This window comes from Drosophila willistoni, unplaced genomic scaffold (genome assembly GCF_018902025.1).
Source record: "Drosophila willistoni isolate 14030-0811.24 unplaced genomic scaffold, UCI_dwil_1.1 Seg291, whole genome shotgun sequence".
Taxonomy (NCBI): Eukaryota; Metazoa; Arthropoda; class Insecta; order Diptera; family Drosophilidae; genus Drosophila; species Drosophila willistoni.
The window spans coordinates 14,464-38,420 of NW_025814246.1; the positions used below are offsets into that span (position 1 = coordinate 14,464).

Sequence of the window (23,957 nt, forward strand, 5' to 3'; positions counted from 1 at the left end):
TTCAGTGATACATCGATGATTGTTAATTATATTTTAGACGCATATAAACTTTATTTTGATTTTTTCTTAATAGTATGCTTTTACAATGTTCTTATTGGCGGCGTGGTCTTTTTTCGAGTGTGGCCGTATATTGTTAAACTGAGCATACATTTAAATAATCGAAACTTAAATACTAGATGTATCGATATTGATCGAGGCCTTTTACTACGATACAAATAAGCTACGACATGGACCGAAATCCATTTTTGGTGTTTGTGGTTTTGCCTTTTTGCGTTTACACCAAACACAAGCATTGATCGTCGTCCTGATGATCCTATTTAATTTTGGCATCCAGTATGCCTTCCTGAACTGATGTACTACTACCTGTGTTCCGACATGATGTGCGTCGACATGAATTTTATTGATCAGCATCCGAGTAAAGATATGTTTGCCATCGAGAAACTGGGCTTTTGGTATATGTCGATACCTCTTTTGCACGTTCTATTCTGCTATCCACTCGCATTATGCCATTGTCATCCAGGTATACACAATATTTTGACAACCTCAATTTTGAAGAAGGCTTTCCAGTCCTTAGGCTGATTAGATCGTCCTGAAATAGCTGTTGCTGTACAACCTTCCACCAGACAGTTTCCGCCCATTCAATTTCGCCGACACTTAACTCATTCAATTTTCGATTACCTTTTAACCGTTTCGTTAAGTTATTTATGTATCTCCCAATCCAGGCAGTACTGCGAATCAATTTATTGTATCCGGAAATTCTTTGTATGAGTATATCCATTGGATGTTCCATCTCTTGAAGTACCATTACGACCCCTGTTTGGTCGTATTCTTCTATAATGGGTTTTTGAAGATCCCATGTGGATTCGGGTCTTTGAAGAAATTCGGGTCCCGTCAACCACCAATGAAGTTTATGCTCTGATATGTTGTCACGCGTTATGACGTCAGCGATGTTTTCATTTGTTGATAGCCAGCGCCACTCTGATCTTACCGATTTTTCACAAATCTCACCTATTCGATTTGCGACAAAAACGTCCATACGTTTATCGCTGTTAATCCAGAATCAGTCCAAAAGTAACGTTGATCTATATTGATTTGTAATTCGTGGCTTATCATTTCAGCCAAACGGCATCCCAGTACGGCGGCCATCGTTTCCAGTTTCGGAATAGTTATATGTTTGATTGGAGAAACCCTTGCCTTAGATGCAATTAGTGACACATCAAATTGACATTTATCCTCCTTAACATAGCTGCATCTGATATAGGCAACTGAAGAATATGCTTTTGCACTTGCGTCATTAAATATGTGCATTTCAACGCGGTTGGAATTTTGGTGCCCTCAATTGATATTAATGCCTTTATCCAATTTCGCCATTTGTTTATTAGATCTCCCTTGATTTGGTCATCCCAGCCTATTCCAGACTCCCATACATCTCGCATAAGGATTCGTCCTTTGATTGTGACTGGTGTCATGAGCCCCAATGGGTCATATAGCGAATTAACTACTGACAATACATTCCTCTTTGTTGGTGTAACTTTGCCAGAAAGCAGATCATCTGTAACTTTATGCATTACCGTAGTGGAGTACGTGAAGAAGTCGCCTTTTGCGTCCCACAATACTCCTAGCACCTTTTGCTGTACGTCCATTTTTTCCCCTATCATTGCTGTAGACTTGTTCGCCCTGAGAGTTTTGGGAATGGATTGCATCACTTCGTCGCTGTTTGATATAAATTGACACAATTCAAATCCAGCCTTTGAGTGTATTTTCGTGATTGCATTAATGATGTTGATGACTTCATACGCACTAGGTTTGGAATCGAGATAATCATCTACGTAATGATTTTCCAATATAGCTTTTACTGCGTCGGGTTGTTCATCTTTAAATTTGCTAGCATTGTAATTTTTAACAAATTGTGCCAGAAATGGTGAGCAAGTAGTTCCAAACAACATTGCTTTCATTTGAAATATTGATGGCTCTCTTTTTTGGTCAAGATCTCTCCATAAGAAACATTGTGCTGCAGTATCACATTCTGTAATGCTCACCTGATTGAACATTTCGCGAATGTCTGCTACGACTGCTACCGCATCTAGCCGAAATCGTATTAAAATTCCTATTATAGACGTTGACCAGTCTGGGCCAGTAAGCAGGTTTCTATTAAAGGACGTACCGTTGCAAGTAGCCCCAGCGTCGAATACAAGTCGAACCTTGCCGGGCTTATTTGGGTTGATAACAGCACAATGTGGTAAAAACCACAGTTTTGGAGAGTTGAGAACGTTAATGTCTGTTAATTGTCCAAAAGTTTTGTTATTTCGTTCTTATATGCTTCTGCGGTATCCTTGTCTCTCAAAAGCTTTCGCTCAAGACATTTGAGTCGGTGAAAAGCCATTGACTTGCTTTCCGGTAGTTTTATATCATCCGATTTCCATGGCAATCCAATTTCATAGAAATTACCCTTTTGGTTAATTGAGCTTTCGGCCTTTGCTAATGCTGACCGCTCATCCACAGACCGTGTTTTGTCGATCTTTATTGTACAGGCACCGAAGTTTTCAATACTGAATTGTTGCTTAATCATTTGACAGCAAGTAAAATGTGATGCTTGTAGGTTGGTTTGTGCTGGTCCATGTACTACCCAGCCTAATTTGGTTTTAGATAACATTGGCCGATGCTCATTGCCATCTATAACGGCTCGTGCGGTAATTAATTTAGCATGGCGTTGTCCTATCAATACCATGGGTTGCCTATCCTGTAACTTCGTGTAGTCTACCATATTTTTTGGTACAAATTCTGTTAGCTTCTTATAGTCAAGTTGTTGTGTTGGTATTTTTAGATCGTTGACTAACCAAACTTCATTTAGCTGATGTTTCGGACCGTTTTTTCCACTGATATTAATGGTTGCCGATTCCGCATCTGCCTCATATCTGTAGACACCACCTGTCCAAGTAAAACAAAATGGTTTTGCGTCACCCTTTATGCCAACTCCTCTTGCCAAGCTCATTTCCATGATTGTGGATGTACTACCATCATCCAAAAAGTAGACAGTTTCTTTCGAGCCTTTTTCGCCGTGTACTGTGATTGGTACCATTTTGAGTAATGCAGATTTTGGTGAATCAGATACGCATCCTGTGACGTTTGTGGTGGCTGCTAGATTTACTTGTATGGGTCTCTTGTGAAACTTTTCACAATTGTCAATTTTGCAGGCTTGTCTTTCGCTGCATTGGCTTTTATGTAATTTTAGACAGCTGTAACACGCTTTGTTACGATTAGCTAAATCCCATCTCTTTTTAATATCTGCTTTTAAGAATACGTTGCACTTGGTTAGAGGGTGTTTTTCCTCGCTGCAAATAAAGCAAATTGCTTTTGATTTTGGCTTTAGTTGGTTTACCGCCTCTATTTCCTGTAGTTGGGATTGGGTTGCTTTATATTGCTCTGCGAATGACGACTGCTGGTTAATTCATGTAACCTTTTTGAAAAATGAGACATCTTGGATTAGATCTGCTAGTCTTTGTGCCCACTCAGCTAGCTTGTCAAATGTACAGAATGAAGCGCGCACGTTTGCATCTCGAAAATATACGCCCCATTCTCGTAGATAGTTTTCGGAAAGTTTTCCGATCATCATAGCTAGTAATCGTTGTGTGTCGATTAACCGGTTATCAGTGTATTCCAAAGCAGAACTTATGTTTTGAACAGTGTTATTCTTCGAAATTGTCGATATTGTTGACTGGCTTTACTTGGCACGCTCTTGACATCAACTCTAGTGCAATATTTTCGGCTCCACCATACGCTTTATCTAAGATCGATATGATTTTGTCTGGATCTTTTGCAGAGATTAGTAGCAAAGAAACCTTTTCCTTAGCCACTCCCTTTAGAGCTTTTGATAATCGTTGAACATCTTCCTCTTTGGAGAATCCGCAATGTTTGCTCGTAGCATTGAACTCTTGGATAAAGTGTGTCCAATTCAACGCTGATGGCTCTTGTTGCCATGCTCGGATTATTGGTTTCATCCAAATTATTCTGACACTCTTCAGATTGCGAACGAACCCACATTGAAGTTCGCTCATTTCGCAGATGTTTCAAATCGTTCGGACATGCGGGAAGAACAATCTGTTAGTGCGACCTTGGCTTTCAGAACATTTTTCTTACTTACCAGTGCTTCTTCTTCCGCTTGAAGAAGTTCTAGTTCCCTTTGAACTATAAGTTTTTCATTGTGCATACTAGTTAAGTCTATCTCTGAGTTTGCAGTTGGGTTGTTATCTGCCTCTGACAGTATCCGTTTGTTGTTTATAAGCTTTGACTCCTTTTCGCACATTTTACGCTTGACGTCTACGTATGCTGTATCCACATTCTCAATTTGTTCCAGTACAACTAGTCGCTGCTCCAGAACTATTGCATTTGACCCATCAGAGTCTCCGGTGCTGACAAATGATATGGCGTCAACAATTTTTGCCGCCAAATCATTTTTTGTCTCTTTCTCACCGACGCCGATGTCAAGAAACTCACAGACGCGGAATAAAGCGCAATAAAGCCTAGTTCCTTTGAGATTGCCTGCTCATGTTCTGCCTTTTCAGCATTGTTATAATTTAAACCTTTGAACGTACGAAGCTGTCGTTTTATCAATGTTTCTGTAACAAATTTCAGGTAGATTGCAAAATGTACATCTCGTAGTGTTTGCGATTTCCACGAATCAATGCGGCCAAGCTGCTGGTTTGTTTTTGTTTATGGACTGTATTTCTATCGCTGATTGCTATTTAAGCTATCCGGCTCGAAGGACCACTATTTTAATTATATTTTAGACGCTTATAAACTTTATTTTGATTTTTTCTTAATAGTATGCTTTTACAATGTTCTTATTGGCGGCATGGTCTTTTTTCGAGTGTGGCCGTATATTGTTAAACTGAGCATACATTTAAATAATCGAAACTTAAATACTAGATGTATCGATATTGATCGAGGCCTTTTACTACGATACAAATAAGCTACGACAATGATGAAAGTTATGTTTGTTTTTAATGAGGACAAAATTTTGTAAATTTTGTAAATTATTTTGTTAACTGGATGTGGGTTAACAACCATAAATTTTGGGTAGCTGCCCAATGAACTATGATGTTGTTTTTGTATCCGCGAAACGACACACTAAGCCTTAAAATTCCTTAAATCCACGTTGGTGAATTGGTCCTCAGAAGTCTAAAGACCCAAAATATACTTAATTATACATATTAAATTATTTATAACTCTAACTCATACCTTCCTTGCGCTGAAGCTGTGAAGTTAACCGTCATGAAGTTATTTTACCTAAATTAAGAAAATGTTTTTAGTATGGATTTTTATACGATCTTAGGAAAATTAGAAAATTATCTCGGATCTTGGTAGAAGTCAGCACATTAATAGGTGGACACTTTTGTGCGCCAATTTTTTTCTATATATCCCTTGATTGGGACTTTGGACTGCTTTCCCGCAGGAGGGGTGTATATTAGGAGGTGTTCTTAGTTGTATAGGGGGAAAAAAATATGAATATTTTTAGGGCTGATCGGTGTGATGCTCCCATATAAGCATACATAGCGAGATGGCGTGCTATGAAAAAAAATGTTAGTACTTTGTTAAAGCTATTGATGTTATAACAAAAAGAAAAAAATTTAATCAAATGTTTATTAATTAATTGCTTTAACTTAAGTGTTTATTATATCAATAACTAGATCACTTTTTGGTAGTTTAAAAGCATCGCAGTGCAGTTAGCTACAATGGTTTAAAGTTTCTAGGTGCACCAAAAGAGTAATCTTCAACTGGCAAAAATATTGAACATGAACAGTGCCTCTGAACGGACATATCTAGGAAACTTGGGCAAAGCCGTATTGGGTGATTTTCCTGATGGCAAAGCTTGCAAGTGGACGGTTTGAGCTGGCATTTCGCGGGGGTCGCTTGAATCTTCAAAGTCGCGGAGGATTTGCGGGGGCCATTGATATGGCTTGGACACTTAGGGCTGACATATGGTCTTGGGTGGCATCCAGGACACGATAACGATCTGTGAGTAGTCCGTTCAATTCTTACAAAGTACGAAAGTCTTATATGGCACAGATTGTTCCTACAGGAGGATTGTAGCCTTGGCAACTTGATCGTAGAGATATCTATGAGCAGGACATCCAAATTCTCTGTACACCCGAGCGCTTAAAAGCGGTTAAACACATATTAGAATATGTTAATATGCCCTCCATGGGCGTAGCTTTGAATCAAAAAGGGGGTTGTCCTATATGGACGTAACTTAAACAACAACGGTGGGAAGTATGAAGAGATGCCAGCTCATGTCCTATGTTGTGTCTCGTCACAATGTATTCAAATTCTGCCGGTAGTTTCGTTTTAATTAATTTTTGTTTTCCAAATTATTCGAGTAGAGGTTTATTAAAGACTAAACTTATGCATAAGAATATTCGCTGCAGCGCAGGCAGCAAGAAAATGAATGTAAAACAGAAATGAAAGAATGTCCGTTACAATTCACAGATCGGATCATTCGAGAATAATAAGACAGAGATATACATACTGTGTTTATATACATATTTTAACACTCCTTCTCAACGCGAAGTCTATCTTATACAAAAATTATTGTAATCCCAACATTTCTGTAAACCTTACATGTTTGACCTTACTTAAGTTCTTTGTTAATATATATGAGATCATACTATCTGTGGGAACGTATTTGATATCTATTACATTATCTTTATACATTTCTCTTACAAAACGATATTTTATTTCAATATGCTTGCTACGTGAATGAAATTTAGCATCTTTAGCTAGACATTGTGAGCTCTGGTTGTCGCTATAAAGCGACATCGGCAGCTTCGCCATCGGCCCGAATCCCATCTCGTTGATCAGTTTTCTGATGTATATCGTTTTTTTGGCTGCTGTAGAAAGTGCTACGTACTCGGCCTCCGTGCTACTGAGGGCAACCAGATTTTGCTTCTTTGATTCCCATGACACCGCCGCTCCAGCAATAAGGAATGACCAACCGGTGAACGACTTCCGATCGTTGCAATCGCCAGCCCAGTCCGCATCAACAAAAAAGTGGATAGGAAAACCAGTTTTGCTGTAATGAAGTCTCACATCTGAGGTACCTCTTAGATATCTCAATACCCTCTTGGCTGCAACCTCATGTTCCTTGTGCGGATCTGCATTTATCTGCGCCAATTTAGCCACAGAGTGTATTATATCTGGCCGTGTAGTCAACGCCAAACACAATAACGAACCAATTATTGATAGCTTGTCTTGTCCACCTGGAACCCAACTTTTAGAGTCGCGTTCGGCTTGCAGTCCTGCATACCATATTCATGCAACAAGCCTTCGATGTACTGCTTGTGGCCTACGGAGACATTGCCACTCTTGCCATCTCGCTCGATTTCCATCCCCAAAAAATGATGGAGTTCACCGCCGTCGACCACATCAAATTCGTTTGATATGAGCTGCTTTATGTAGGCCACGTCGTCTTTTCTGGTACATGCAAGTATAAAATCGTCAACATATACAACAATAATAGATAAATACCCATTGACTTTTCTCGTATATATACACGGTTTGCTTGCATACGGAACGAAACCAATCTTCAAAAGAATGCTATCCAGCTATTGGTTCCACTCAAGCCAACTCTGTTTCATGCCGTACAACGATTTATGTAGCTTGAGTACACGCTTGGGATGATCAGCATCGACAAAACCTTCAGGTTGTCGCATATAAACGTCATCTTGTAGCTCACTATTGAGGTATGCTGCAGAGACATCCATTTGGTGCAAGTGCATCTCGTGCTCCACCGCCAACGCAATTACCAGTCTGATTGAGGAATAACGTGCAACCGGGGAAAAGGTTTCCTTGTAGTTAATTCCATATTGTTGACCACACACTTTTGCGACTAATCTTGCCTTGAAATGCTGAACATTGCCACTCTCATCTCGTTTGGTGGTAAAAACCCATTTACAGCCGATAACTTTTTGTTTGCAGGAAGATCAACCAAACTCCATGTCTTTATATTTTCTAGGTTGTCATACTCCTTCTGCATTGCTGATTTCCAGTTCTCCGACTGCTCTGACTTAAACGCCTCATTTATACAGGTAGGAAGAATAACGTCTTTAGCATCTAGTACATTCAGCATATTGTACTCTCTTCGTGGACGACCAGCACGCCCAGTGCGAACAATCTTTGGTCTCCCTGGTCCTATTCGGGTGTATGGTTGCTCCTCCTTTCGTCACCACTTTGCTCATCAACAATTGGAATTTGCTGCTCCACAGAATTTTCTTGGATTTCATCATTATGCCCACAATCAAGTTTTTCACTTGGCTGAAAAACTACCACATCTGACTCACATGTTGATTCTCGACCGTGCTCCAAATCTTTCATGATCTTGTGCTCCAAAAACACGACATCTCGGGGTACTACTATGGTCCTTTTGACAGGGTTGTAAAGACGATAAGCCTTGGCAGTCTCGGAGTAACCTACCAAAATATCATATCAACGCTCTCGAGGAAGACGGACGTGTTTTTTTTAAGCTCCCGCGTTTTAACTGATTTTATAATTTTTTTTATTTTGTGTTATCGGCATCGCGATCGAAAATTATAATTATAATATTAAATCTAACTTGCACCATATCACTCGTTTGCGTTTTTGTGTGTTTGTGTTAATAATTTTTAACAACCTTAATTCTGTTAAAACCTTTGTTGGTTTTTTTCTTTTCTTTCTCTCTTTCCCACCTTTTTTTCTTTCTTGTTAATCACAAGCAACGCTCATTTGTTGTTGTCTTGAAATTTCTGTGAGTTCTTGTTGCAGTGTTTTTGTTTTTGTGATTTCTAGCTCCCGCGCTCGCGCTCTTTAACTTATTTTTTTTTTCTCTCGTTTTCGTTTCACTTGTCGCCGTTATTTGCGCTCATACTGCAGTCTGTTGTGTGTCTGTAATTTAGACTCTATAGTGCTCTCTTTATCTTTTAACCCTTGTGCACCCCCAATATCTCGCTTTCTTATTATTTCTGGACCTCAGAGTGAGTTATATATTTTAATACCAATACATATCTCATTTTTATTTGTTTGGTTACTAATTCATCTAATTAACTCATAATGCCTGTCTGTTCGGTTAAAAATTGTTTGCAGCCCGCCCCACCCCTGAATAGTTTTATTTACTGTTGGTTGTGTAAAACTACAGTACATGTTAAGTGCGCCGGCTTTACATGCAGGGTAAAGGATCTTTTAGATCAAAAAAAGGGTCTCAAATGGGGATGTGAGTCTTGCCGTATTGTGGAAGATGAAATGGAACTTTTCATGCGGCAAACAAAGGATAACCTGATGAGTCTGTCCGCCAGTTTTCTTAAACTCTCGCAAGAGTTTAAAGCTGTCGAGTCTCAGTTTAGTAGTTTAACGCTACTGACTGAGTCTCGAAAGCGTAAGAAGGCAGGAGAACAGACTTCTGATTTGTCCTTGTGTTTGCCGGTCTCCACATCTATATCGGTTCCGACGCCTTCTCAACCAATGCAAACTCCAATTCCGCAGACGATGTCTGTAGTGTCCGTTTTGTCTGGGTAAGAATCTACACCCATGGATTTTGCCGATAGGGATTCTAGTGATAGTAGTGCCGGAATGCCACTTGTTGCAACTGATGCTACAATTAATGCGGTAGCTGATGCAATACCTGCAATGCCGAAACCATTGGTGGGAGTGCCACCTAAAAAACACATTTTTGTTTCGAGACTTCTCCCTGATGCTACATCGGATGATGTCATGGCCCACATTCGGGCTAAACTGAATGTCTCCAATATATCAATAGAAAAGTTCAAGTTTTCATATTCTAGAGAAATTTCATCTTTTAAAATCAGTGTTCCAATTGAGTTCTTTGACTGTATCTGCAGTTCTAGCTTCTGGCCGAAAAGCTTAATTGTGAAGGAGTTTACATCCAGAAAAAAGAAGACACGGGGCCAAACAAGGATTCCTTCACCATCTATTCCTCTTTCTTCCTCATCTATTCCCACTCCTTCCTTATCTATTCCTTCTTCTACTCTATCAAAAAACTAACGACTTCCTTCTCTGTCGGCTATCAGAATGTCAGAGGCCTTAATACTAAACTTACTAAACTCTTTGTAGATAGTCTGTCTTTTGATTTTGACCTAATTGTTTTTACTTAGACTTGGTTAAAACCTGACGTTTTTGACGCCACAGTTCTACCTTCTAATTTCAATATTTTTAGACGTGATCGTACTGATCGTAGGGGTGGTGGAGTTCTTATTGCTGTAGATTCCGCCCTATCATCGGGTCTGATAACAATACCTGTCTCAAGTACTATCGAATTTATATGCGTTAAGGTATCTTTTAGTCGTTTTTCCATTTTTGTTACCTGTTCTTACATTCCGCCCCAATCGGAATGGCCAACCTATTTACTACACTTAGATTCTATTAAATTTATAGTTGAACTACTTTCTGACAGAGACTTATTAATTGTCCTAGGGGACTTTAACCTGCCCACTATGACTTGGTCAACAGTTAATGGTAGCAAAACGTTGCTGCCCTCTGGGTGTCATGATTTTATTGATGGTCTGCTTGAGCTTTCGTTGGCCCAGCTGAATTCGATTTCTAATACGTCTGGCAGATTTCTGGATCTGATTTTTACTTCTGATCCTAGCTTTTGTAAAGTATCTAGAACTAGTCCAATGGTGTTACCAGAGGATAGTTATCATCCAACTTTAGAGTTATCTATTGAGTTTCCCAGCCGCGAGCCCATCTCCGAGTGTGATCCTACGGTAAGCACCCGATGTTTTCGGAAGACTGACTTTGTCGCACTAAACAATGCCTTTCTTAATACCGATTGGACTAATTTATACACTTGTACGGATATGAATTCCGCCATTTCTTTATTTTATACCACTGTTGACTCGATGACTGTGTACCCCTAGTGTCTCCTGTGGTGACGCAAAAATCACCATGGTTTACGCGGGGGCTGTCAAAACTGAAGAATCTTAAGTCTAGGTATTACAAAAAATATAAAGTCACGGGTCTATCATCGGATCTGTCTCGTTACTTGGTTGCTAAATCGAATTTTATTGTTTCTAATTCTAAATGCTATAATAATTACTTACAACGTTGCAAGTTGCAATTCTCCGAAAATCCTAAAGAGTTCTATAGTTTCGTTAACTCAAAGCGAAATTCTGTCTCCCTTCCATCGTTTGCAGTTTTTAATAATGATTCGGCCTCTTCTGATCAATCTATTTCTAATTTATTTGCTAACTTCTTCTCGACTACGTACATATCTACTAAGTACAACTCTAGCCAGATATATCCATATCCTATAACGAAATCCAACTGTATTCTTAATCCTATTATAACGCAAAGTTCGGTAGCTAAGGAACTAATGACGATTAAGCCGGTATACTCACCGGGCCCAGACGGTATTCCCGCTTGTGTCCTGAGGTTCTGTGCGGAGTCATTGTGCTCGCCTTTACTTAAGCTTTTTGAGTTGTCCGTTACACTGTCCGAGTTTCCAACTATATGGAAGGATTCGTTCATTTTACCTCTTCACAAATGTGGCAATAAATCCGAAGTCACTAATTACAGAGGAATTTCTAAATTGTCAGCGATACCTAAACTGTTTGAGAAAATTATGACGTCTCAAATACAGCATTTATGTAAATCTATTTTTTCGCCATACCAGCATGGGTTTGTCAAGAATAGGTCTACCACAACTAACCTTTTACAGTTTACATCTTTTGTAATCCAAGGTTTTAAGAAACAAAAGCAAACTGATGTTATATATACGGATTTCAGTAAGGCTTTCGATTCGGTAAACCATGCCTTACTATTACATAAGCTGAATTTAGTTGGCTTTCCGGATGCTCTGCTTGCTTGGATTTTACAATATCTAAGCAATAGGAGGCAGAGGGTTCTTTTTAGGTCCTCTCTTTCTAAGATCATTTGTGTTGAATCAGGAGTCCCACAGGGCAGTCACCTTGGCCCATTATTATTTACCATTTTTATTAATGATCTCCCCACCGTTCTTTTAAATTCCAGAGTTCTTATGTATGCCGATGATATAAAAATCGCTAATCGCATCGTAGACTCTCTCTCATGTCATACCTTGCAAGCTGACCTGAATGCTTTTCAGGGGTGGTGTAGGACTAACTTGTTATCTCTAAACTGTTCTAAGTGTAAAGTTATGTCTTTTTATAGAGGTTCTCCCCAATTAACGAGTTACTTTTTAAATAATTTCCCGTTAGAAAAAATTAATAATACTTCCTTGGTTGTAAAAGATTTGGGGATCTTAATCGACCACAAACTTAGTTTTAATCAGCATATATCGACTACTGTTAGTAGGGCTAAGAGTGTTCTTGGCTTTATGAAGCGCTGGTCGAAGGAGTTCAAGGATCCATATATTACCAAAATACTTTTTACTTCTTTAGTCCGCCCCATATTAGAATATGGATCTTGTGTTTGGTCTCCTCAATATGAGTTTTATCAAAACAAATTAGAATCTGTACAAAAACAGTTTTTACTCTTTGCCCTTCGTGATTTGCGCTGGGATCCAACTGTACAACTTCCATCTTATTCTAGTCGACTTCAGTTAATTAATCTTCCTTCTTTAACTAATCGTAGAACAATGCTTGGTGTAACTTTTCTTTACAAACTTTTGAATGGTGAGATTGACTCTTCCGAGCTGTTGAGCCAAATTAACATTTCTGTTCCATCTAGAAGGACCCGCAATTTCACACCGCTTATACTTCCCACTTGCACAACTAACTATTCTCTGCATGAACCTTTTCGTATACTATGTAGTGACTACAACAGACTTTGGCACGTTATCGGTTCCGAAACATCGCTTCCGGGTATTAAAACTGCGATCTTGTCATTCCTCGCTCGTAATTAGTTGTAATCATCTTTATTTATACCTATCCTGTTTTCTTTTTATATGTAACCTATTATCTCATTACTTTTAATATTTTCTATTTCTTTAGTTTAATTTATGTTTATATATGTAATACGCCTATGCCCTTAGGTCGGAGTGGGTAGAGGTTGTAACATTAACTTTACTTAGGGTCATTCGTAACAGGCCCGGGCCTGGTGTCATATGGGCCACTTGTTCGTACTGAGCGTTGTACGACTACGTCTATAAAAAAAAAAAAAAAAAAAAAAAAATATGCTGCTTCCCTTTCGCTGAAAACTTGTTCTTATGAATTTTATCTAATACAATAGCTTTCATACCAAATACTTTAAGATGAGATACGCTCGGCTTTTTCCCATACCAAACATCGTATGGAGTATTGTCAAGCAAAGTTGCAGATTCTACTCTGTTCCGTAAATATGCAGCCGTCATTATGGCCTCGCCCCAAAAAGATTCGCCAACTCCAGCATGCACTATCATGCTTCGCGCCATCTCTACCAAGGTTCTATTGGCGCGCTCCGCCACACCATTTTGCTGTGGAGTGTGGGGAACAGTGAGTTGTCTTTTTATTCCATAACTCGATAAGAACTGTTCAAATACATCGTTCAGGTACTCACGACCATTATCGCTTTTATACGCTTACCCGTCTGATTTTCTGCTAGCATTTTGAAATCTTTGATTTTCTGGAAATATCGCTCTTATTCTTTAACATGTATACCGATATATAACGTGATTTATCGTCTATGAAAGTTGCAAAATAGCGCGCACCACCTTGTGACGCTGTACGCATAGGTCCACAAATGTCTGTATGAATCAAGCCCAACAATTCTTTTGAGCAACTTTCCGAAAACTTCGGAAACTTCTTAACGAAAATTTTACTTTTTGCACACGTTTCACATTCACATTTGTACTACACACTCTAGCATTGAGACCATAGACCATATCCTGCATAATCATTTTATTCAAACTATCGAAATTTAAATGTCCGAACCGATCATGCCATTTGACCAGCTGATTTACATTTGTTTCTGCAGCAAACTCTGCGATCATTAAATCACGATTGTTACTGTCTTTAATGAACACTTTGTTTTTGATACCGAAATAAAATTACATTGTGTAAGTCCTTTACATATAGCACGTCAACCAATTCGATATTTTTCCATTTTAGTTCCACTGTACCAACCTTCGGCTTCTATATAACTGTCGCCTGATAACTTGATTTTTTCTTTGTGCTCACGTATACTTGTCATACCCGCTGTCTACACACTACGCACTTTTCGACAAACCGATTCGTGTTCCAGAAGTGGAGAGAGAGCACCGAAAAAGACTTCATGCTGCTCTTTTCGCTCGCGTTGTCTTTTCTCTCTTTCGAACCACACTTTGACCCGAAATGCCCGCGACGACCGCACAACCAACATTCAATGTTTTTTGGTTCTCTCATTGTGATGATGCATAAATTAACTTTGCTGGTTCGTTTTGTATTATAAAATAGGTTTTTGTTTTATTCCCTGTGATGGTTTCTGTTGACCAATAAGCAATTACTAACTCAACATACACCACACGCTTGATAGTGCATCAGCCAAAACGGTGTGACCATGGCCCTTAAAGTTAAAAATAATAAAATACAAAGATCGTTTACATTCAAATAAATTCAGCAACCGTTCCTCAACATACCGCCAGGCCCTGAAACAATGTTTCTGAGACTGGCAGGGGAGCCACCTTGGTTATGGGACGGGTCATCTCTCCTGTAGCTGTGTTTAACTTAAGGGCTCGTACTAGACCGTCTGGGTCAGGAATCGTCTCGATATTGCGGGCCAGGATCCATGATGCCGGAGGAGTATGAGAATCCTTTACTAGTACGAGATCATCAGGCTTCGGGTTTGTCGATTTCATTAACCATTTTGGCCTCTGCTGCAACGACGTAAGGTACTCAAGATGCCACCTTTTCCAAAAGCCTTGCAACATGGCCTGAGACAAATCTACATCTGGCGCTGTGGTGTAAGGACGACCGATCAGCATGTGAGCGGGCGAAAGATATCCAACGTCTGTATCGGTTAAACGCCCTCCATGGGCGTAGCTTTGAATCAAAAAGGGGGTTGTCCTATATGGACGTAACTCAAACAACATCGGTGGGAAGTATGAAGAGATGCCAGCTCATGTCCTATGTTGTGTCTCTTCACAATGTATTCAAATTCTGCCGTAGTTTCGTTTTAATTAATTTTTGTTTTCCAAATTATTCGGGTAGAGGTTTATTAAAGACTAAACTTATGCATAAGAATATTCGCTGCAGCGCAGGCAGCAAGAAAATGAATGTAAAACAGAAATGAAAGAATGTCCGTTACAATTCACAGATCGGATCATTCGAGAATAATAAGAAAGAGATAGACATACTGTGTTTATATACATATTTGACCACTCCTCAACGCAAAGTCCATTTTATACAAAAATTGACGTGTCCGCCTTTATTATTTCAAAGCTAATAGAACCCGGTCCTTGCTCTCTTTACAGAACTCTGTTTAGTGAATTTAGCATTAGGTCTCGTCGAAATACTAGGAGTGAGGAAGAAGGAGGGTTACAGGAGGTAGTATTGCTTAGCGAGATGGTAATGGCTATTTATAATAATCTTTTTAAATTCGCAAAACATTGTGTGATTCAATTTATGCCACGTTTAAATGGACTTTCAGCTTCTCAGCAGTCGCGTAATAGGAGATTAAGGAATAGAATTAACGTACTGAATTCGTCACCTGTTCTTCTTTTACATATAAAACTAAGGAATAGAATAGAATTAATAGAATAACAGGTGACGAATTCAGTACGCCGATCAAACCGTAGAAGGAATGCGAACTATTGTATAGGGATATAGAACAGGCATTCGACACGCAACGGAGAGCAAAGAGCAGGCACAAAATACAGTAGAGCATAGGGTGCGACGATCGAGCCCATCGAATAGTCAAGCAGAACAGGCGGTAGATACGCGACGCCGGTCAAGTCGTAGAAGAAACTAACTATAGAGAAACAGAGTAGGCACAAAATACAGTAAAGTGTAGGATGCGTCGATCGAGTCCATCGATAAGGCAGGCAGAACAGGCAGTAAATACGCGACGCCGGTCAAATCGTAGAAGAAACTTTAACTAGAGGAACTGCAGGAACAAAATACAGTAGAGCATAGGGTGGGACGATCGAGTGCATCGAATAGGCAGGCAGAACACGGAAATGCAATACGGTCGTAGACATAGTCGAATGAGCAAGAAAAAAACGAAACTACGTAGATGACGCAGCACGAAGAACAAAGCATGCGAGTTAGTCAGTATAGAAACGTTAGTGAAAATAGAATAGCAAAAAATAGCAGAAATGCATTGCGTAAGAGGCAGGAACGTGCGAATACTCTTCCAACACGTCGACCTAATTTATAATCTCTCATAACTTAATTTAACAGAGAAGTCAAGCTAGGCCCCAGTCAGATTTGTTATTGTTGTAAAGGTCTCTGGTTTCCTCATGAAGTTAAGGCAAAGTCTCGTAAAATCGTTTCCTCCTAATGATGGCAATTTTACATATGTTCCACTTGGTTTGCTCATATTTCATGTTTAAGCTGCAACTGAAGCCAGACTCTCTTTGCTAAAAAGAGAAAACGAACGAAGAGAGAGAGAGAGAGACCAAGAGATCCGTTACTTCAATTCTTTTCTTTCTTATTTCTTCTATGGAAATTTCCAGAACTTTGAATTTTGTAAAAGACAGCGTGGTTTGCTGTACTTGAATTACTCTTGAAATTAATCTCGGTCGATGCGGTTGCACCTTCTGTGCCCGCCGACAATTGTACTATAGTTTTAGGTTAAGAAAATAAAGCAACCGATTGAAGTCAACCTGGTCATCTCATTTCTTGCCAATCGCGAGTGCCTCAAAGCCGCCTCGGTGGAAATCATCCGAAGGCCGCATCATATAAAGAGAGCAGTTTGGGGCTCCGCAAGGGCGCAGCCGTTAGCCAACATATTTTTGGTGCCGAAACCCGGGAGGAATGATCTTGGCGATTGGATTTAGAGTGTGATTGCCAGTGGATAGACTGATTCGGGTGAGTACAATTTAACGTTGATGTGTTTGGGTAGGTGTTCATTATGGCTGAAAAACTGTTACCGTTGGCTACGGAGCAAATCACATTGCTCACTTCGCTGGAGAAGTCATTGGCGCGGTATAAATCGGAGGAGTCGGGACATACCGAGAGTCATCTGGAAGCCAGATTGGACTCGATTGCCCACCGTCACGCAGATTTTCAGCGCAATCATCACCAACTGATTCAAGAACGAGATAATGCGGAAATAAAGGGCAGATATTTTGACAAAGACATCATAGACTGTTTCGAAGAAACCTACATAATGGGAGTAGCTGAGATTCGAAATGAGTTGCAGAGACATAAGGATCGGAGAATCCCGGCGTCGACTGCATTTGATGAGTCTTGTTTGCATCAGACGGTGCATGAACAAATGGGACCATGTTTGGAGGAAGTGAAACTCCCAACAGTTAAACTGCCTACCTTCAGCGGGAAATTTATTGAGTGGCCGGCGTTTAAAGAGGTGTTTTTAACAAGAGTACACCACTGCGACAAGCTGACGGACTTACATCGTTTTCATTATTTGAAGGATTCGTTGGTTGGAGACGCAGCTAAGGATATTGAACATCTAACGCTAATAGCGGCGAACTATGAAGTGGCTTGGAGAATGTTGATAAATTTGTATGATAACAAACGAGTGTTATTTTTACATTACATGGATGTGTTCGATCAGCAATTACCAATAAAATGTGGAGATGCGGAAAGTTTAGAAGATTTGTGCAAACTTCCCGCTCATGTGTGAATTCATTGGAGAAGACTGGTGTGGATGTGCGACAACAGTCTGAAATTTTAGTGTACTACATGATGAAGAGATTACCGAATCAATTAAGAGTGGATTGGGAGCGGTCAATATCTTCAACGCAGAATCTGCCGAGCTTTGAGGAGCTCAGTCAGTATCTTGAAACACAGTACAGAACAATGATTACGGCGTCAGCAGGTAATATCGAGGGAACTCTATCACGGGATAGACATCGGAATGCAAAGCCAGGTGTACATGGGTTACGAGTTAACCAGAACTACACAAAGGCTTCATTTGTTACTCGAGAGACAGACCTATGCGTTGTGTGTCAAGGGGATGCACACCTTATCGGAGTATGCAGGATATTCCAGGAGATGAGGCTATCGGAACGAAAGGCGTGTGTAGTGAGGCATCGACTGTGTTTTCGATGCCTTAGACCAAATCACCGAATAGATGCATGCGACAGTGCGGTAAATTGTGAAAAATGTCAAGGACGGCATCATACACTACTCCATGTAGACAAATCAGGATGCGAGAGGCCGCTTGGCACACTATGGAAGGGAGTTATCCCAACAGCATCTGCGAATGCTTTAATTGGAAAGAGTACAACAGAAACTGCGGTAAGGCACAAGGACGAGGTTTTATTACCAACAGCAATGGTGTGGGTAGAGTCGATAGAAGGCTATCCCTTACAGTTTAGAGCGTTTTTGGATCAAGGTTCACAAGTTTCGTTCATTTCAGAGAATGCAGCTCAGCAGCTACGTTTACGGCGCAAACAGGCTCACATCACGATTACTGGATTAGCAGATACAAAAATTACAGATGCGGCAGCAGAGGTGGAGCTAGTCATAAGATCAATCTACAACCCACATGCGAAATACAAGCTGCTCGCGTCAGTAATACCTCTAGTGAGTAAGTGCATGCCAATCAAACGACTGCCGTTTGAAGAGTGGACTCATCTGAAGGGCTTACCGTTGGCCGACCCTAACTTCTTCAGTCCACAAGGAGTTGATATTTTGTTGGGAAATGACGTCTACGATGAGCTGATGTTAGGAGAACTGCATCGAGGAATACGTGGTATGCCTCTGGCGCAAAATACGCATTTGGGATACATTGTATCAGGAAAAACGAATCAAGAAGCTGGTAGGAGATCGTCCTACACCATAACGGTACGAAGGAAGGAAGCTGATGAGATACTTGAACAATTGTTATGTAAGTTTTGGGAGCTAGAACAATTCGACGAGGAGCCACGTGGGGTTCAGTAGAGGATAACTGGTGCGAAGATTTCTTCGTTAAGACACATAGCCGAATGCCGTCTGGGAAATATGTTGTTCGTCTTCCTTTTCTTACATACTTGGACGAATCAATGGTAATTGGAGAATCATATAAGAGCGCGTTAAAACGATTACATTCTCTGGACAGACGGTTGCGTAACGATGCGAGTTTGAAGAACGCTTATGTTGGCACGATAAATGAGTATCTGGAGCTGGGTCAAATGGAACGTGTAACGTCACGGGCTAGTAAGACGGGCAATCCTGCATTGGGGGAGTCGATCATTGCTACCTACCGCATCACCCAGTCATAAAGGAATCGTCATCAACTACGAAGGTACGAGTTGTCTTCGATGGATCGAGCAAGACGAGTAATGGACAATCGCTTAATGAGATTCTAGCAATAGGTCCAAAATTGCACGTACATCTTCAAGGAATCATTCTCAATTGGCGAGGGCTAAAATGGGTATTTATGGCGGATGTTGAAAAAATGTACAGATGTATTAATATTCCACCCGACGACGCGCAGTACCAGCGTATTCTATGGAATCCGGACACAAGTGATTATGTGGAAGAATATGCCTGCACAACGGTGATGTTTGGAACGAGCTCCGCACCTTATTTAGCCATGAGAGTTATGAAACAATTAGCTATGGATGAATGCGAGAAGTATCCACTGGCGGTGGATGTTATAAATCATCAAATGTATGTAGATGACATACTGTCTGGTGGCGATAGTATTGCAGAAACGGAGGATGTCAAGAACCAAGTGCTTGGAATGCTTCGTAGTGGTACATTCGAACTACGGAAGTGGGCGAGTAATTGCACAAAGCTATTAGAGAACATACCTGTTGAGCATCGAGAATCAAGCGGATTGTTACACATGGAAGGTAATGATACTATTCCCACGTTAGGTCTATACTGGAGTCCAAAGAAGATGAGTTCCGTTTTGCTTTGCATGTCGTTCCACCAATGAGCTCACCAACAAAGAGGACAATACTATCAGCAATTGCACGACTGTTTGATCCCATGGGATGGCTTAGTCCGATAATGATTACTGCCAAATTCTCATGCAGCAACTGTGGAAGGAGAAAATTGGCTGGGATAGCACACTACCGGACACTATTAAGAGAGAATGGGAGAAATTCGTAAAAGAGTTACCAAACATAGTAACTATACGAATACCACGGCATGTTACATGTGGGCTACCGGGTGGTGTGGCTGAATTGCACCTGTTTTGCGATGCCTCGTCACGAGCATATGGAGCTACGGCTTACTTGCGCTTCCCAATTGGAGAAAATAAGTATCACACAGAGTTGCTATTGTCAAAGGGGAGAGTATCGCCAACTAAACAACAACTAACCATACCTAGGGCAGAGTTATGTGCTGCGCTTGAAGCAGCCAAAATGTATAAGTATCTAAAAGAGAATCTAAGAATTAACATTAATTATTCGAACACTATTTTTTGGTCAGATTCTATGATAACCATCAGTTGGATCCGTGGTGGAGCTGCCAACTGGAAAGTATTTGTGTCCAATCGAATAAACAAAATCCTGGAAATCTCAGACGAAAGGCAATGGAGACACGTCGCCTCGAAAGATAACCCTGCAGATTATCTAAGCCGTGGCACGAGTGCAACCAAGTTGGCATCGTGTGAATTATGACGGCATGGGCCATCATGGTTACAAGGATCGGACATCGAATGGCCTTGTAATGCTATTGATCAGGATTCGCTGTCGGTTGTTGACACTGAAGTCAAAAGGGTGACAAGCCATAAGATATCAGTGGAAGAAATGCCAAGTGTAGCATTTATCAGCAAGTATTCATCGTATACACGAGTCGTCTGGATTATATCATATATAAAACGCTTCGTATATAATTGTCGAACATCTGTGGCAGAACGAAGAGGACTAGGACTCTCAATTGTGGAATTAGAAGAGGGCCTACGTGAATTGATTAGGATGGTGCAGAAGGATTGTTTTACCTCTGAATGGAAGGCGCTATCGGAAGGCAGGGTAATAGCAAAGGACAGCATACTACTGTCTCTTAATCCGTATTTTGATTCGAACGAACGTTTTTACGTCTCGGAGGCAGGCTCCGAGATTCCCTGTTGCCCATAAATGAAAAATATCCTTATATATTACCGTATAAACATCCTTTCACAGATCTGGTCATATCTTACAGTCATATTGGCATGGTGGAACCTCACTAACGCTGAATTTTATAAGGAAGAAATTCTGGATTGTTAATGGACGCAATGCAGTTCGGTTTGGAATTCATAAATGTATCACATGTTTTAAGATGAAGCCTCAATTTGCAGGTCAGAAAATGGGAATGTTACCAGCAGTACGGGTACGCCCTTCTAGAGCATTCTCATCCGTTGGAGTGGACTACGCTGGACCCGTAAATATTTCGCCCTGCAAAGGAAGAGGACGTGTATCCCAGAAGGGATATATTGCTGTGTTCGTATGCCTAGTGACAAAGGCCATTCATTTGGAACCAGTTGGAGATCTGACCTCAGATGCGTTTATAGGAGCATTTAACCGTTTCATTGGCAGACGTGGCCTATGCACAGACGTTTATAGTGACTGCGGTACTAATTTTATTGGAGCCAACAAAAAATTGCAAGTGGACAAACTGGCATATTGTTCGTACATTACGAAACATATTGCGCCAACATTATTGAGAAAAGGAATCAACTGGCATTTCAACCCACCATCAGCGCCTCACTTTGGTGGATTGTGGGAGGCTGGAGTGAAGTCCATGAAGTATCATCTGAAGAGAACTCTCGGAGAACAAGTTTTAACATTCGAGGAAATGGCAACTGTGTTGGCACAGATTGAGTCTTGCTTAAATTCAAGACCGTTATGTCCCCTATCAAATGATCCTGACGATTTAATGGTATTAACACCCGGTCACTTTCTGATGGGTGAAGCGCCTTTAGCACCTCCTGCTCCGGAATTGGCTAAAGTTACTCTGATTGATCTATGGAAGAATTGTCAATATTATGCACAACAGTTTTGGAGAAGATGGAACTCGGAATATTTATCACGATTTCAAAGGAGACCAAAATGGCTTCAGACCAAGGAAAATCTAACAGTTGGATGCATAGTGCTTATCAGGGACGAGCGTTTCCCTTCTCATCAATGGCCTCTAGGTCGGGTTATGGAGACACATGCAGGACCCGATGGACTAGTGAGAGTGGTGACTTTGAAGACAGTCAAAGGACTCATGAAACGACCGGTAGCCAAACTCTGTCCATTGCCTATTCAGGAGAATTGGATAGAGAATGACACCATTCCTACACCTAAGCGTTAAATTGTTACTTTCTCGTTTCAGTTTTCTTTTCGCAGGAGTCTTCCAGACGTGAATTTGATGATGAAGATCGTCATCATCAAAGGGGGAGAATGTTTAAGCTGCAACTGAAGCCAGACTCTCTTTGCTAAAAAGAGAAAACGAACGAAGAGAGAGAGAGAGAGACCAAGAACAGCGCAAGTAACTTTGAAGTGACAAACTTGGAGATCCGTTACTTCAATTTTTTCTTTCTTATTTCTTCTATGGAAATTTCCAGAACTTTGAATTTTGTAAAAGACAGCGTGGTTTGCTGTACTTGAATTACTCTTGAAATTAATCTCGGTCGATGCGGTTGCACCTTCTGTGCCCGCCGACAATTGTACTATAGTTTTAGGTTAAGAAAATAAAGCAACCGATTGAAGTCAACCTGGTCATCTCATTTCTTGCCAATCGCGAGTGCCTCAAAGCCGCCTCGGTGGAAATCATCCGAAGGCCGCATCATATAAAGAGAGCAGTTTGGGGCTCCGCAAGGGCACAGCCGTTAGCCAACATTTCAAGAAACATACGTCCAGAGTGTCTTTTAGATTTGCCAATTGTAGAAGAACGTGTCATTTCTCCTCGTTTTCCTTTTATGATAAATAGGACACGATTTTATGGAAGAACCCTTCAGACCCGCTAGAATCGAAAGCCCACTTAGATTTTTAGTTAATGCAGAGTTATACAGGAAACATAATATTACAATTAATGAGCAAAGGCTTGATTCTTATGAATCCGAAGTAGTTGTATTTTATGCCAGTTGTCGCGGGACGGGAATTGATCACTGAATAATTAGCAGCGGGGTGACAGTCACCGCCTAGCTATAGCTGTTAGTATCTAGTATTTTATATTTAAGTTTTTTGGCGCTTGATGAATATGGCCATACTGTGAAATATGAAATTCAAGTTTAACTTCCGCATGTTCTTTCTCTCTTGTTGTGTAAGCCGAGAAGGACACACTGCGGTAAGAATAGGTACTAAATGTACTTGCACATATACTCTTAATATTAATCTTTAAAGAATAAAACATCCAATGAATTATATTTGAACGAGATGCGTTTGAATTTAAACAGCGGTTGTTAAAGGCAACGGTCGGCAGAGAGAGAGAGAGCGACATCTTTTATTCGCAGTCCTATTAGATGGTCTTTACAACGTCGCAACTGGCGACGAAACCAAGAATAACCACAGTGGGTTATATGTGCAGTCCTATTGGATGGACTATTGAGCGTCGCAACCGGCGACGAAACTAAGAATAACCACAGTGGGTTATATGTGCAGTCCTATTGGATGGACTATTGAGCGTCGCAGCTGGCGACGAAACCAAGAATAACCACAGTGGGTTATGTGCAGTCCTACTGGATGGACAATTGAGCGTCGCAACCGGCGACGAAACTAAGAATAACCACAGTGGGTTATATGTGCAGTCCTATTGGATGGACTATTGAGCATCGCAGCTGGCGACGAAACCAAGAATAACCACAGTGGGTTATGTGCAGTCCTACTGGATGGACTATTGAGCGTCGCAACCGGCGACGAAACTAAGAATAACCACAGTGGGTTATATGTGCAGTCCTATTGGATGGACTATTGAGCGTCGCAACTGGCGACGGAATTAAGAATCATTACAGTGAGT

General features: G+C 40.6%; 1 protein-coding gene across 1 annotated transcript; it reads left to right on the plus strand.

The window, feature by feature from the left end:
- The first annotated feature begins 19,485 nt into the window (after positions 1 to 19,485).
- Positions 19,486 to 22,313, plus strand: LOC124461275. The gene is made up of 2 exons (XM_047012814.1): positions 19,486 to 19,885; positions 21,316 to 22,313. Exons 1-2 carry the CDS (start codon positions 19,486 to 19,488, stop codon positions 22,311 to 22,313), a joined length of 1,398 nt encoding a protein of 465 aa, XP_046868770.1.
- Positions 22,314 to 23,957: the final 1,644 nt, after the last annotated feature.

Coding starts and splice junctions, on each gene's coding strand:
- LOC124461275 (XM_047012814.1), top strand. CDS start 19,486: ATGTACAGATGTATTAATATTCCACCCGACGACGCGCAGTACCAGCGT. Junction 19,886..21,315: donor CGGATTGTTACACATGGAAG/GTAATGATACTA, acceptor CTCAATTTGCAG/GTCAGAAAATGGGAATGTTA.